Raw genomic sequence first — 14,544 nt, forward strand, 5'->3', positions numbered from 1 at the left:
CATAAACTTGTCCAACACACAGACCAGTGCATTTTCCCAAGCCATTAAGGATGGAGGTGTCATACTCAGTGAACCCAAGAAAGTTATACCACCAGAAACATTTCATATAGGTATGAGGTTCTGGGGCTAATGTACCATATGAATGTGCGGTATTTCTTCATAGTGGCACACATGCCAGCCATGGTGGGGGTGGCGGGAGGGTCTGGTTGCATGTTCCCACAGGCATTTGTGAAATCGATTCTACTTGAAAACATGACTTCAAGACTTCTATAGGTTTTAAGCAATTTTTAAACTGTTTTTAAGTCATTTTAAGTTTACACAATATTGCTTGGCAAATAGTCATGATGGCAAATGGAACTGGGTTAAAAATATGCAAATCTTTAAATAACAGTGACATTTTCTATAGAGGTGTTAGCAGTTGCATAAGCTACCAATTTTTATTTGAAAATAAAGTTTCAATGTAACAATTAGGCTAATTTACGTGTATGAGAATCAAAATCCTGCAAATCTTCTTTGCTTCAAGACCCTTTTAAGATGGAGCTCAATTGAATGGGCTTTGAAGGTCAGAGTACCCTGGGTGCCAGAGGGTTTTTTTCTTTGCAGAAAAGACACTATTTGTGAGCGGCGTTTGATCGTGGCTTCGCCACTCTATCAACGATCGCGGCTTCCCCGCTCTTTGTCGCCGCAAAAAAATACCCTCTGGCATCCAGGGTAAGGTCAGAGGGGCACAAAACGTACTGTTTTCCATGGGATCAGTCATTGGGATGCCTCTCAAGTTCTTCTCACTTTAATTGAAAGCCATTCTAATTGATGGGATGCGCACACACATTTACATACCGTATTTACTCGAATAAGGGCCGCCCCCGAATAAGCGCCGCCCTCGAATAAGCGCCGCATCTGGGACAATAAAGTTAATAAGCGCCGCCCCCGAATAAGCGCCGCAGTCCCGATGCGGCGCTTATTTGAGAAATTCCGTTTAACTAAAAACAGCACTACATAGCAACTCTAAAACAAACTTGAAGATTTCTTTTCATCAAAAGCGATGTTTTGTAGTTCGAAGTAATTGTTTTACCGCTCGCACATTAGTTTTTCTATCAAACATTCTTACAAAACGCAGTTCTGTAAATGTGTGAAGGCCGCGAACTTTGCCAGAACAGCTAGCGCCTCTTCTCTCTTCAGCAAGAGACGAATACTGACAATCAAAAGATGCTATTTTCGATAACTACAAAATATAAGATTCTTTATGGCGTCCAAATTTTAAATAAGCGCCGCCCTCAAATAAGCGCCGCCCTCGATTAAGCGCCGCACTTGAGGCGCGAAAAATTTAATAAGCGCCGCGGCGCTTATTCGAGTAAATACGGTATACACAAAAATTCATAGATGTACCACTTGATCACAGCATGTTCAATGTTCAGGCATTTACCTCAGGAGTTGTGTTGTTTCATTTCCCTAGGAAGTTCATATCTCATGTTCTGAGGCATGGCATGCATGTGATATGTTCTTGTCCAATTACGAAAAGTTTTTTAATTGCAGGGTATCACTAAAATAACTAAAAGCCTACATTCTGCCATTACTTTCACAGACGGTGCTTTTTGATTATCCACAGATTTTAGACCAAAAAACAAAAGTAAAAAGTGGAAAAGATTGCCTTATTCAAAGAGATGGAAAGCCCACTTGAAAGGAAGAAAATAATTTACTTTTTGTCTTCATTGTATTATTTTGACAGTGCAGATACTGTACGAAGCCACATTGTAACACTTGATTTTTACTTCTCATACAACAACCCAGAAGTCCAGCCAAGAGGTGTTTCTGATTTAAGAAATAACAAATAAAAAACGGCACAAAGTGGCAGGCGGATTTTACAAATTACGAGCATGACTTTTCCCTAGCTTGTATGCCTTGAGGTCCATTAATAGTTATTTATATCAGTAGCAAAATTCAAGGTTGGAAAGTCCGGAAAACCTTTTTTAGTTAAAAATGCAGCGATACATTCCATTAGTTTTACAAACAGCAGAGAAACGGCGAAAAAAAATCATTCACTTGTAAGTGCATTTAAATGACGAACGAGTGGTAAAGGTGTCCAATTAAAACAATAAGAAGTTGCAATTGGACAGCTTTAATTGGTAACTTACGCGATCGCACTCTTCTATTACGTAAAAAAAGTCGTGTGGAGAACAAACCACAAACGAAATTATTTCGTTATTGATAACAGGGGAAAGAAGGTAGTAGAGTCAAAAGGGTCGGGGCCTTGAGAAAGAACTTCGGATCAATTTAGGTTTCTGGGAAACTGCTCACCTACCCCTCCCCAAACCTAACATTTTTCCCAAAGCGATAAGTAAGGGTTAATGTTAGGTTTGGGGAGGGGTAGGTGAGCAGTTTCCCAGAAACCTAAATTGATCCAGAACTTCAATTTTCAGTCTTGCTCCACATCCTTGACCCACAGCATAGTTAGTAGTAGTTACCTTCACCTATCCTCCTTGTGCCTCGTGGCATATAGGGCCTTCACAGAGTTTTTCCACCTTTCCCGATTGGTTGCTGCGGTCCACATTTCCTCCCATGAGCTTGAACCTGCTTCTTTCCTTTCTTTCTCCACTGTTTACCCTCTGACGTCACAGGTATCAGAGTTTACCCTCTTACGTCACAGGTATCGCAATGTTACCCGCTCATGGACATTTGGCGGCAAGCAGTTTCATTGTTGGGTGTCATGCGACCATGTACTAGCCAATGCATGCAATGGCTTTCGTAGGGAAAATAAGGGGCTATATAGCAACAAAATTTGCTTGCCACCAGCATCAACGCTTAAAAGATACTGGGTAAATTGTGTCAGTGTGCGAGCATCTCAGTGGAGTACAAGAGTTACTCGCGACCTTTGTCGTTTCATCTCGACACTCGGTTCTTTTGTGATATTGTTCTACTATTTTCTCAAGATGCTCTCATGACACTAACTTACTCTGTATATTACAGAAAAGTCATGGTTTGTTTCCTCGAAGAAGAAAATCGGTATTAAAGTGAGTTGTGCTTTTCGATTCGCAAATGGCGCTATTTCTGCAATTTTAAGAACTCAAGTGGTAGTAATTCTTAATGTTAGCCAGTCCCATGCTTCTGCTTCTACTATTCTATTACGTATATTATAGCCCTCGATCCAGCGCCTTCTTTGAGACCGCTAAGGCTCCAGTTACACGGGGCGGAAAAATTTTTCCACGGACAAAAACTTGCTTGTTTTCACCTTGCGTTTACACGGGACCGGCGGAGCTGAACGAAGTTTTGAACGGCTAAGTGTTCAAGTTTGGGACCTGAAAAAAGCAGGTCCCAAACTTGAACACTTAAGTGTACAGAGAACTTCAACCAAATTCTGATAGAAAAGTTGAAAGATTGTAATATCTTAAAATATTTCGTAGATGCCGATTTTCTAACGTGTTGCATCACGGGTGTAACTGAAAGGTCTTCCAAACATCTATTTAATAATATCGAAGAGAAACACCTATATTACTTGCCTGGAACGGGGTCAGTGGTTATATAGCAGCCAACATTGAAATGGATCTTTGCAGCACATTCCGACACTGGCCAAAATGATTCAAATCGTTACATTTTACGGTTTGCCTATCTAACCATCCATTGGAAGTTATCTTTCCGAAACCTTTACACCGTAAAAATCGCCCCGCCCCCACTCCCCTCTACGTTTTATACCCCTCTCCCTAGTTTAAGACCCATCTGTCTTGGCTAGCAAAAAAGAAAAAAATATTCCCGTTATTAGCCCCACCGGATAAAAGCCATTCCTCGTCCAACTGTTTCCACATAACTTATTGAATGTCCTCAGGGGCGAAACAAGGTAAACCCGGTTGCAAGAGAACTTTCGTCGCTCCGATTTTTGCCAGATTTACTTTGGTTCGCCCAACCAGCTGCCCCGGGTCTCAGAGAATGCAAAGAACATTTTACTTCAAATTAAAACAAAATTAAAGGAAATTCCAATGTTATTAGCATTTATTATTTGAAACAAAGCTTCTTTACAAGCTTAAAAGGACTCTCGCAACTATCAGGCTCAAAAACGTACTGGTCGCCATCTATTGCTGATGTGTGATGTGTGTAGATGGTTAGCCTGGTATGAGGACTGAACTAGCTCACGAGAACTGGAAACATAATCAATCTTTGCTTATCTAGGAATAAAATAAGGAAACTGGAAGTCCGTAACAAGGGATTCATCACAATAAAACTATTTACATGTTAAAAGTGTAAGTTTTTGGCAACCTGTCTTCGTCGGATAAAAATGTGAAAAAATTAAAGTAAAGGGAATTTTACAACGGTTCGGAAAAATCTTTAAAACACGGAACTTCTACGCTTGTGTTAATCTTCTGAATTTTCACTATTTTCTACTTATTTACGAGATCTACACAAATGATAAAGGTATAATTTAAAAAAAATTGGACGACAGCATCACAAAAGGTACAATTCTGTTGCTTCGAATCGTTCTGGAAATTTGAACTTAACAACACAGTCTATTCAATAAGACTGCTTGAATCTTGAAAACAGTTTCTGCATGTTTTGTTAAACTAACTGGATTTTGTGTGTTTACTTAATTTATATCTCGATCATTAAACCGTAATAGAAACAAGAAAATGACAAAATTGAAGAAGTTGTTTTCTTAACTGAATATATAAACCAATCAAAGTTAAGGCAACTTAAGCTCACGCGTGAGTTGACCTGCATCACGCAAAAATGTATCGAGAAATAATCGTTAAACTAAAAATAGACCTTCCTAAAGGTAAGCTATATCCAAATGAGTAATTAAAGTAATAATGCAATCAAGTACATCCTAAGAAAGTCGTATACTACATTCATCGCCCTAAGCCCGCTAACTTGGCTACAAAGTAAAAGAACTACGACGTTTTTTAACAGCTGTTAGAGCAACAAAGATAAAACTGGGTTTGATGAACAGTCAACAGTTATTCTCATGCACAAGGTACCGCTTGCATGTTTCACTGTTGTATCAGTCTAGTCCACTGTAAAGGAACTCTGGCTACCAACTGGGACGCTTGCTCTTTGTGACATCGTCATACATTCCTTTGTAAGCTGAAACAGAAACAAATTAGTACTAATCACTTTTTTAAGAATTGCAAATTTACCGATTTCTTTTCAAGCCTTTTTTGAGGGAAGGAATTTAGAAAAAAATGGGAACCTAAAGGGGGTACTTTAAATCTTAAAATTGGCTAGTACCCGATGTACAATTGTTGAGTCACGTTACTAAAAACGAATTATTATTGAGAAAATAAACAAATAACATAAATCAGAATGCCTTCTTGCTCCTTTAAAATGTGTTTTTATAGTTTTGAAAAAGGAGAACAGAACGTTTTTACTTACTCATTCCGTCTGAGAAAAGTCCAGAGTGACGTCGTCACCAATCAGTACAAAAGGCGCCCAGTATCTTACATCACTGTACTTGTCTGATTCTCTGAGATGTTTCATGGCCTTGTTCAGAGACTCGCTGGCACTTCTTCCTTCCACAAGGTGATGGTAGAAAATTTTCATAAACTCCAGCGCGGCCTCGTCATCAATCGCCCATAATGACACAAGAACAGAACGAGCACCAGCACCCATGAAGGCACGTGCAATACCAACCACACCTTCAGCTTTGATCTCCCCTCGACCACTGTGACAGCAACTAAGGACAACCAGTCTTGCTCGCATTTTTACACTCAGAACATCTGACATGTTCAAAATGTAATCTTCTTCCTTCGTAGGGATTCGAGATACTTGCTTTGAGTCCGGAGTTAGAGCAATTTCACCAGTTTCCATGCGACCATGTGCTGCAATGTGAACTAAAGCAACTGAACTGAGCCCTTTTAACACTTCGCGTTTTGTTGCTTTCTTTCCGATCATAGGCGTCACGTTGAGAATCTTACCGATCATTTCTACTTCCTGTCTTGCGAACGGAAGAGGATCCAGGAATTTTTCACCCTTGAGGTTAGTAACTTCTTCTATCCATGGATCTCCCACAAGTAATGCACCACTCCTACTGTGGTAGTCGTTTGGGCAGTCAGCAATCAGCTTCAAGCTTGTCAACGAAGGAATCAAACGGATTCTAAACAACTCACACAGGTATTTGGAATCCGCATCCATCAATGCAGCATAAGGAGCTAGCCATAGTGGTCCATCTGGGACAATGATTAGCTCATCACCTTGAACCAGGTCGGCAATCGGCTGAATTATGATGTTATACAAGGTGCTCAAAGAACTCTCTTGTAGGAAGAAGGGTTGAGAGCTTTCCCCGTCGGACTTCTCATCCGCTTTGTAACGATTTTCTCTTAAAGGATCCATAGAACGATTCTCGCACATAACCTCAGAACGAACCCCAATTTGCTTATAGGTAGTATGTATTAAGGACTGGAGAAAGCGGGTGGCATCATCCAAAAGAGGACGGGCCTCGCCGATTTTTTTCTGACCGAAATAAACAGGTTCGTCTTTTGAGAGAACCCAGAAATTCATCTCACTAGTAACACCGTCAAATGCTTGAAAAACTGTACTTGATGGAAGAGAGCGTCGCAGTTGAAAATATTGCTCTTCTTCTTCCTCTAACGGCGACTGACTTTCTTCAATACCGAATTGGGATATCATAAGATCAGTAAGAGCTTGGGCTCGTCCTTTCTCAGCAGCAATCAAAGCTTCAACCAAATTGTCTTGCTTTAACAGTACTCTCCATAAACCAGTGTATGCACTGTCAACTTCATTTCTATAGCCAATTTTCCACTCATCTTTACTTTGAAGAAGGTCTCTCACGCGGTTGAATAATCTTACGCTACGTTCGTAATATGCTAAGGCTTTGGGTAAGAAACCTTGTGATTCGAAGCTGAGACCTAGTTTCACATAGGCGTTGGCTTCCCCGTTCTTGTCTCCTACTTCTTTGGCGATTTTAAGATGCAATTCGTAGTAGTCTATGGCTTTTCTGAAATCACCGAAGTTAAAAAAGGCAATTCCAAGACTGCCATAAGCACATCCTTCGCCAGCCTTGTCTCCTACTTCTTTGGCGATTTCAAGTTCCAATTCGTTGTAGTTTTTGGCTGTTCTGAAATCACCGAGATTAAGAAAAGCATTTGCAAGACTGCCATAAGCACTTCCTTCGCCGGCCCTGTCTCCTACTTCTTTAGCGATTTTAAGATCCAATGCGTAGTAGTCTATGGCTTTTCTGAAATCACCGAGACTTACAAAAATATTTCCAAGATGGCCATAAGCACGTCCTTCGCCAGCCTTGTCTCCAACTTCATTGGCGATTTCAAGTTCCAATTCGCAGTAGTTTTTGGCTGTTCTGAAATTACCGAGATCACGAAAAGCAATTCCAAGATTGCCATAAAGACGTCCTTCACCGGACTTGTCTCCTACTTCTTTGGCGATTTTAAGATGCAATTCGTAGTAGTCTATGGCTTTTCTGAAATCACCGAGACTGACAAAAGCATTTCCAAGATTGCCATAAGCACGTCCTTCGCCAGCCTTGTCTCCTACTTCTTTGGCGATTTCAAGATCCAATTCGAAGTAGCGTATGGATTTTCTGCAATCACCGAGACTTCCAAAAGCAATTCCAAGATTTCCATAAGCACCTCCTTCGCTAGCCTTGTCCCCTACTTCTTTGGCGATTTTAAGATGCAATTCGTAGTAGTCTTTGGCTTTTCTGAAATCACCGAGATTCAGGAAAGCATTTCCCAGATTACCATATGCCTTTCCTTCGCTAGCCTTGTCTCTTACTTCTTTAGCGATTTCAAGGTCCAATTCCAAGTAGTGTATGGCATTTCTGAAATCACCGAGATTACTAAAAGCATTTCCAAGATTGCCATACGCACGTCCTTCGCCGGCCCTGTCTCCTACTTCTTTAGCAATTTCAAGATCCAATTCGAAGTAGTGTATGGCTTTTCTGAAATCACCGAGGTTGAAAAAGGCAATTCCTAGATTCCCATAAGCACCTCCTTCACCGGCCCTGTCTCCTAGTTCCTTGGCGATTTCAAGTTCCAATTCGTAGTAGTTTTTGGCTTTTCTGAAATCACCGAGATTACTAAAAGCAATTCCAAGATTGTCACACAAAAGTGCTATGTCAGCCTTGTGACCCTCTTTTTTGGCATTTGTATATTTCAAATCAACGACCTGAAAGAAAGAAATACTGTCAACGCCCGCCTTGCGAACACCTCGCTTTTACGGACAACCCGTTATTACGGACAAGAGTTGAAGTCCCGGCGAATAAGAATTACTGAAAAGAAACTCCAGGTTGTATGGACTTTCCCTATTGCAAACACCAAATTGTGGTCCCGGAGGTGTCCGTTATAGTGTGAGTTGACTGTAATAACACGCTTTCTATATTGAAGTTCTGCCCCTGCTTTTACTGGAAACTCTTTTTATTGTTTATTATTATATTTGCTAAAAGACAGCTGCGAAAACAATTCGTCTGCTCTGTTGAATAACTGGTAAAAAGTTTAAATGTAGTGCGAAGGGCAGCGTTTGTATACATGGGCCTTTTGTCAGTGTTTGCGTGCATCGCAGGAATTTATTTCTGTGAACCTCTCGAAATCGGAGGTTACTGTTCCAGAACAAAGTTTTTTGTATCTTTCATTGAAATTATAACGTGGCCCATGTGTCCGATCAGTGGACCTTGGAGTTTGATTGTGAGAAAGTGAATTTACCAGCAAATAACAAAACGTCTTCATCTCGTGTTTGTCACCTTTTCGCATTGATCAAACTTGTAAATTTTGATGATCTCACGAGCTATGGAGGCCGGAGTTTTGACTCTGGTTGATTGAATCATGACGGATAGGTAAAAGGCCTGGCCCGATCGAGGAGAGTCCCTGGCCCTCCAGTTTGGGGATCGTCGACCCATCCTATAATAATATGTTGATTACGGAAAAGGAGAATCATTTTAGAGGCAACTAGAGAGAGTAGCTCAATAACCTGTCATTCTTCAGACGACAACTAATTACGTGGAAGGACAGCCGTATGGTGTGTACGGACCACAGCCAACATGAAGCATGTTCACGGATGCAGTCATTGGCTAACTCCAAACGGAAGGTTTAACTTCCGAAGTTTGAAAAGACTAATCATGCTCTGAACACAAGGAACAATTAGTCGTCTATTCAGCTGCCGAAGATAAAGTTGGAGTATAGAGCCTACAAAGCGTTTATTGTTGAACGCTTTGATGTTCAACAATTTACCGTTATTGCGGTTTTCAGTGATATACTCTGAAATTATAAATCCGACAAACGATTGCTTTTTTTTGCTGTTGTCAGTCATAATTATGGCGACAGCGAACGAACAAAAGCAGAAACAATCAAAATGGATCGAAAACTACGAATCACAACTGACGGACGTGACCTTTTGACTCGGTTAAAGTGAACTTCTGTTTCCCGAGAGGTCCGCTAAGATGATTGACGGCAGCAAAAAACGTAAACCAGGGACCGCGGAGACCATTTTAAAGTGGTGGGGCTAACAAGCTGGCTAAGACAAGCAAGCATTAGCGGTCACTGTTCCGCCATTTATCGTGTAAAAACTTCATAGTGGAGCAAATGGTTATCCATCGAACCGAGAAATTTTGGGGTCGCCGCCACCCACGTACGTACGCACGGATTAGGCCTGGGGACGAGGAGGTTTCCCGCACGTGGCTAAAGAAAAGAAGGGGAAATTACAAACAGCAAATATAGCTCAGAGGGAAAGACAAAATATAGACAACGGGTAAGATTACTCAGCGACAGTAGACAGCAAAACATCTGAGAGGTTTAATATCCAACTGCTCCATTTTGATTGTCTTTCTTCTTGTGTGAGTGTATCGAAACCTTGATGCGCCTTTACGCAAAAAGGGGCTCTTTTTCAATCCCTACACGGTTAAATTTTAATTTTATTGGTCTCTGGTCGCATTTTTCGTAACCTTAAAGCAATTGACGTTATCTTCTATCGACTGGATGATGTGGGCGTTTCAGTTAGATCTAAACGAAGTTATGATATGAAAACGCGGAAAAATTTGTTGCGAGGTGTTCACTGTGTAGGCTGAATGAAACCGCGAGTAAAAAGAGCGAAAGAGAACTTTCTTACCCAAATTTTCTCCCACGATGTCCTCAGAAGTCATTTATATTCCGTTGCGGAAAACGAAAATGGTTTACGAGGAGGCCCGAAATAATTGCGAATGATATTCCTTGTGCAAGTCCACCTTGCTTGTTTCTGTTGTTTGCTGTTGAATCTGCGGCTGTTATCATTACATTATCCTTTTCTTCCGGAGCCCTTAAATGTCAACCCAACCAAAAAGTGGTAGGGCTATAGTCCTAACAGCCCCTCCCCCTCCGTGGTCCCTGTAAACAGTTGGTTGAGTTTTGAATTTCAGAGTTCGCATATCACTGAAAACCGCAATAAAAATTAGGAAAAAATCTAGAATTTTAGCAAAGCAACATTGTATGTTATTTAATGCAACAGCTCTATCTTCCACTTTACCTTGTACATATTTGTTTTAAATTGTACAGGCTACCATAATTTTTCTACTGTTAGCGGATACTAATTAGCGATCTTCCCAAAATCAGAGCAATTTAGCGATATCGTGTAAATACATAGCTAAAGCGGCCTTCGGACGACAAATCGAAGTTGGCAACCTCGTGAACGCCAACTTCAAAAAGAAGGCAAACTCGTGCCTTCACACGTCAAACTTCTGTCAAATCACAACACACGCCAATTTGCAACATGGCCGCCGTAGTGCAATAGCTCTCACGTAAAGTTACCGCTTGCGTCTTTCTATTTTTCTATGTTAATCGTCGAAGAAGAAACAGAAAGCGTTGGAGAAATAGAAAGGTTTTGGACGAAATCGTACATTAGCGGAATCTCTCTCCCTTGGCGCGTACAATACCTCGTCCGTGAGCTTCGCACAGAAGATACCGCGGCGTTTTCTGCGCATGGATCAAACTTGCTTAAAAGTGGCTTCAGGGGCTTCACGCTCGTCTTGTCGGTCGTCTACCATTAGAGAGCGTATTCTGCTTGGTCAAAAGATAGAAATACACATTTGCCAACCTTTTGCACGTCAAATACGAGTTTAGAAACACGAAAAAATTAATGAATAGGTGGCGAGAATAGAGACAAGTTCAGCCAAATGTTGTTGTGTCATTCACAACTTGAGTTTGCCAACTTACGTTTGTCGTGTGAAGGCTGCAAGATGCATAGACAAGTTCAGCACGGTAAAAGAAAAAAGTTACTTGAAACTGAACGAACATTGTGTCATGGTTGACGGTTGGGACTCAAGTGATTGACAGATCTTGGCTGTTGCCTAGTTCTAAGTTGAAATGCCTATGCAACAAAGCAAGGAACACGACAAGGTTTTCTTAAGAGGGATTGCGACTTTTCCTTTGTTTGAGTGAGCCGATGACCAACAAGAGACTATACTCATTAAGGTGGAGAAAATGGAGGAATGTGGATGTCTTGGAATGCATGTAGCGCCTTGCTTTTAACTTACCCTTGCAGTTAGAAACGTATGAAAAAACGACAGCTTTCCAGCAACCTTACCTTGCTTTTCACAGTGTCAATTCCTAAATTCTTTTCTGTGTTTTCGCCGCCTGGTTTTTGCTGCTTGTTTTGTTCTTTAACAGACGTAATCCTTAACTCCAATAACTTCTTGTTGTTCTTTTCAATCTTTTTTGAGCTCAGAACTATAACTGGAATGATGTGAATTACATAATTAAACAGACAAATATCTAAATCTTCGACAGCAATGACAAGCTCCTTCAGTGAACAAGGTCCTGGCTACGTTCATATAATGTTCGATTTAAAAATTAGTACTCTTAGTCATACACGCAAGAAAAAATTAATTAGTTTGTAAAGGATACGGCTAAGCCCTTATCACACCAAGTGATGGCTTCTCCAAAACGATATAGCTTCATACAAGTACTCGCTCCTATGATAATAAATAAAACGAGAACAAAACTTCGATACACATGTTTATGTTGATGTTCGTTTCTCGTCATTTTGTTGTATATTTAGGTTACATACACCAGTGATTCCCTTTTGTTGTCAAATTAATATCCAGAGCAGGCAGCTATACACAGGAATGTCATTTCTGGCTTCAAATAGAGGAGAAAAGCCGATTCAAATTAAAATCTTCGTCTTTCGAATTGGTTCATTAACCGTGTTAAACCCTTGTGCATTTAAGCTATCAAGTTTCGCTGAAGACAATCTCTGATCAAACATCAGTTAACATTAATTATGAGCTAGAAAAAATGTATTTTTTCTTGATGGCAACGCTGACCACAAACGATTTTCTCGTGATCATATTCATGTCAACGGAGAAAAAAGGGAGCAAGGGGATGGAGTAAAACCTACCGTATTGTTACTTATTTTCGCGGGATTTTAGCGTTTTCACGTGACGTCACATTTTTCGCGGGAAATTTGAGACGCCATATTGGTGTTCCACTTTTCCATCATGGCGGTATATTCCCTCTCGGATTATGTGAACAAGCTCGATCCTCACGTGAAGAAACCTACTCTGGTGAGATTTCTTGTGTTGGAATGGATCCTGTAATAATTCCGGATAAAACATACGATCCAGAATGCTTGCCTCCTGTCGAATCTATGGATTTGCTGTCGATTCGAGTGCTGGAAACCGGCTATTACAGTAAGGACCAATCTTTCAGAAGTTCACACGGGCGTATAATGAACTTATTCAGGGTTTTTAAATAGCGTTAAAGAGTTTAAAATAGGCAAAAAGTTCATCGTTCTCGGAAAGGTTAGGCATTCACAAAGAATGAACGATTCAAATGTTCCGCTTTCGATAATAACCGAGCAAAATGGTATGGCGGGACAAGGCAAATGTGGCTCGCATAGCACAAGAGTTCTGTTTTACATCGAGGCATTGAATCAAAATAGAAATAAAGGAAAAACGTTCATGTTGAGCTTTAAGTTTGATTCGCCCTTTCTCTGTTTCTATTGTTTCAAGGAGCAGAAACATATCAACAACTTGTCAGCCAACTTCGATAATTTGCAGCAAATGTTGTTTGAGTTAATATATTTGCCTTCCTGGGATTAAGCTAAAATTGTTTGCCCAATATTTAAATACCAGGTTATTCATTTACTTTCCAACCCAGTCTTTCAAATGCTGGAGGAATTGGTTTTTGTATCAAGGCAGATCATTCAGTTATTTACAACTAGTCCTGAACTCACAAAAACAACAGATGACTTTGAGGCTCTATGGGTAGAAATGCAAAATGGATCTCAAAGAAAAATGATGGGGGACACTAAATGGGGACTTAAGTGTCCCACTAAATGGGGACTTTTTATTACTGCTATTTCAGTTTTGACACTCAAATAAAGGTTTTATTATTATTATTATGATCTGTAGTGTGATTTATCTGCACTTAAATGGTTATATATACAAAACTTTATGGATAATCTTAACTCTACAAATGACATGATTCATAGGAAGGATAAGTTCTGCATAATACCTTAGGAGATTTCAATCTAGACCTTCTTAAATTGGATTCCCACGCAGATACAGAAAACTTTTTAAATACCTTAGGGGTCCTCTAGTTTTTAACCACACATTTTAGTAAACCCACCCGAATTACTGACCACTCAGAAACATCTCAACTCAAGTGGAAATCTTGTTTATGATCTTACTGATCATCTACCTAACTTCCTAATTGTAAAAAAAATATATATTGTTCTCTTTCTAATAATATTAAATCTAATAATGAGACAATTTTTATTTTTATGAATATGCTCTAATTTAAGATATCCAGTGATCCTAATGTAATGTTTAATTCCTTTTACACTAGAATCTCAGAAATGATTGTTGTTTATATCCCTATCAAACAACTTTCTAAACATGAATCTAAAATGAAATTCAAACCATGGACAACTGCATTAAGCGACTCAATTGTCATTCTAAAAGAAGCATATGAAAACCAAACCTACTTATTATCATTCAAAATGTAAACTTGTAGGAATAGGCATAACCACTTGCTAAAAGTGAGTAAAAATAACTATAAAAATAATCACTTCCATGTAAATAAGTCTGATTCCAAGAAAGTTGACTGGAAGGGGATAAGACAACTTGTCAACCTTAGATGCAGATCTGGATGTACTCCCACAAAATTACTTGTTGACGATGCTGAAAAAAATGATCCTAAGTCAATGGCAAAATTATGCTTTTAACACTTTCTTTGTTCATATTGGATATTTTTTGGCTAAGAGTGTTCGTAGAGTAAATAAATCCCCCCTTCAGTATCTCACACCTTCATCTCAGGATACTTTCTTTCTATTAATTTCCCATAAGAACTGTGAAAATTATAAATAAAATTATTAAACTGAATGCCAGTAAGTCTACTGAACCCTTTAGTTTACCAATCAACATCCTAAGAGCTACTAAATATGCCATATCTAAGCCTCTACTACGAGAAATTATATTTAATAAATGCTTCCTTTTCAATTCTACTGGAATTGTCCCAAGCAATTTTAAAAAAAGCTGAAGTTACCCCTGTGTAATAAACTGCAATAAACTGTTGGAAAATTGATGCATAAGAGAATACTATACCTCTTGGCAAAGAAAAA

General features: G+C 39.7%; 3 protein-coding genes across 5 annotated transcripts in view; all 3 read right to left on the minus strand.

The window, feature by feature from the left end:
- The window catches only part of LOC144645260 (uncharacterized), a 114,874-nt gene that overhangs the window by 76,425 nt on the left and 23,905 nt on the right, over positions 1 to 14,544 (minus strand). The window lies entirely within an intron of this gene.
- LOC144645263 (uncharacterized) overlaps positions 1 to 14,544 on the minus strand; it is a 159,928-nt gene that overhangs the window by 3,092 nt on the left and 142,292 nt on the right. For 2 of the 3 annotated variants that reach the window (XM_078504754.1, XM_078504755.1), the window contains exon 14: positions 4,673 to 5,058. The exons of the other annotated variant lie outside the window; for it this stretch is intronic. The gene's annotated coding sequence lies outside the window, so the exon portion shown is untranslated. Of the gene's footprint in view, positions 1 to 4,672; positions 5,059 to 14,544 lie in introns of those variants that run through there. 3 annotated transcript variants of the gene reach the window in all.
- On the minus strand, positions 4,937 to 14,371 carry LOC144645892 (tetratricopeptide repeat protein 28-like). Its single transcript, XM_078505418.1, has 5 exons — positions 14,338 to 14,371; positions 11,506 to 11,654; positions 7,836 to 8,124; positions 5,356 to 7,613; positions 4,937 to 5,067 (listed from the first exon to the last, which is right to left on the minus strand). Exons 1-4 carry the CDS (start codon positions 14,369 to 14,371, stop codon positions 5,356 to 5,358), a joined length of 2,730 nt encoding a protein of 909 aa, XP_078361544.1. The 3' UTR covers positions 4,937 to 5,067.

The sequence above is a fragment of the Oculina patagonica genome, chromosome 3 (assembly GCF_052425735.1).
Source record: "Oculina patagonica isolate OP01 chromosome 3, crgOcupat, whole genome shotgun sequence".
Classification (NCBI taxonomy): Eukaryota; Metazoa; Cnidaria; class Anthozoa; order Scleractinia; family Oculinidae; genus Oculina; species Oculina patagonica.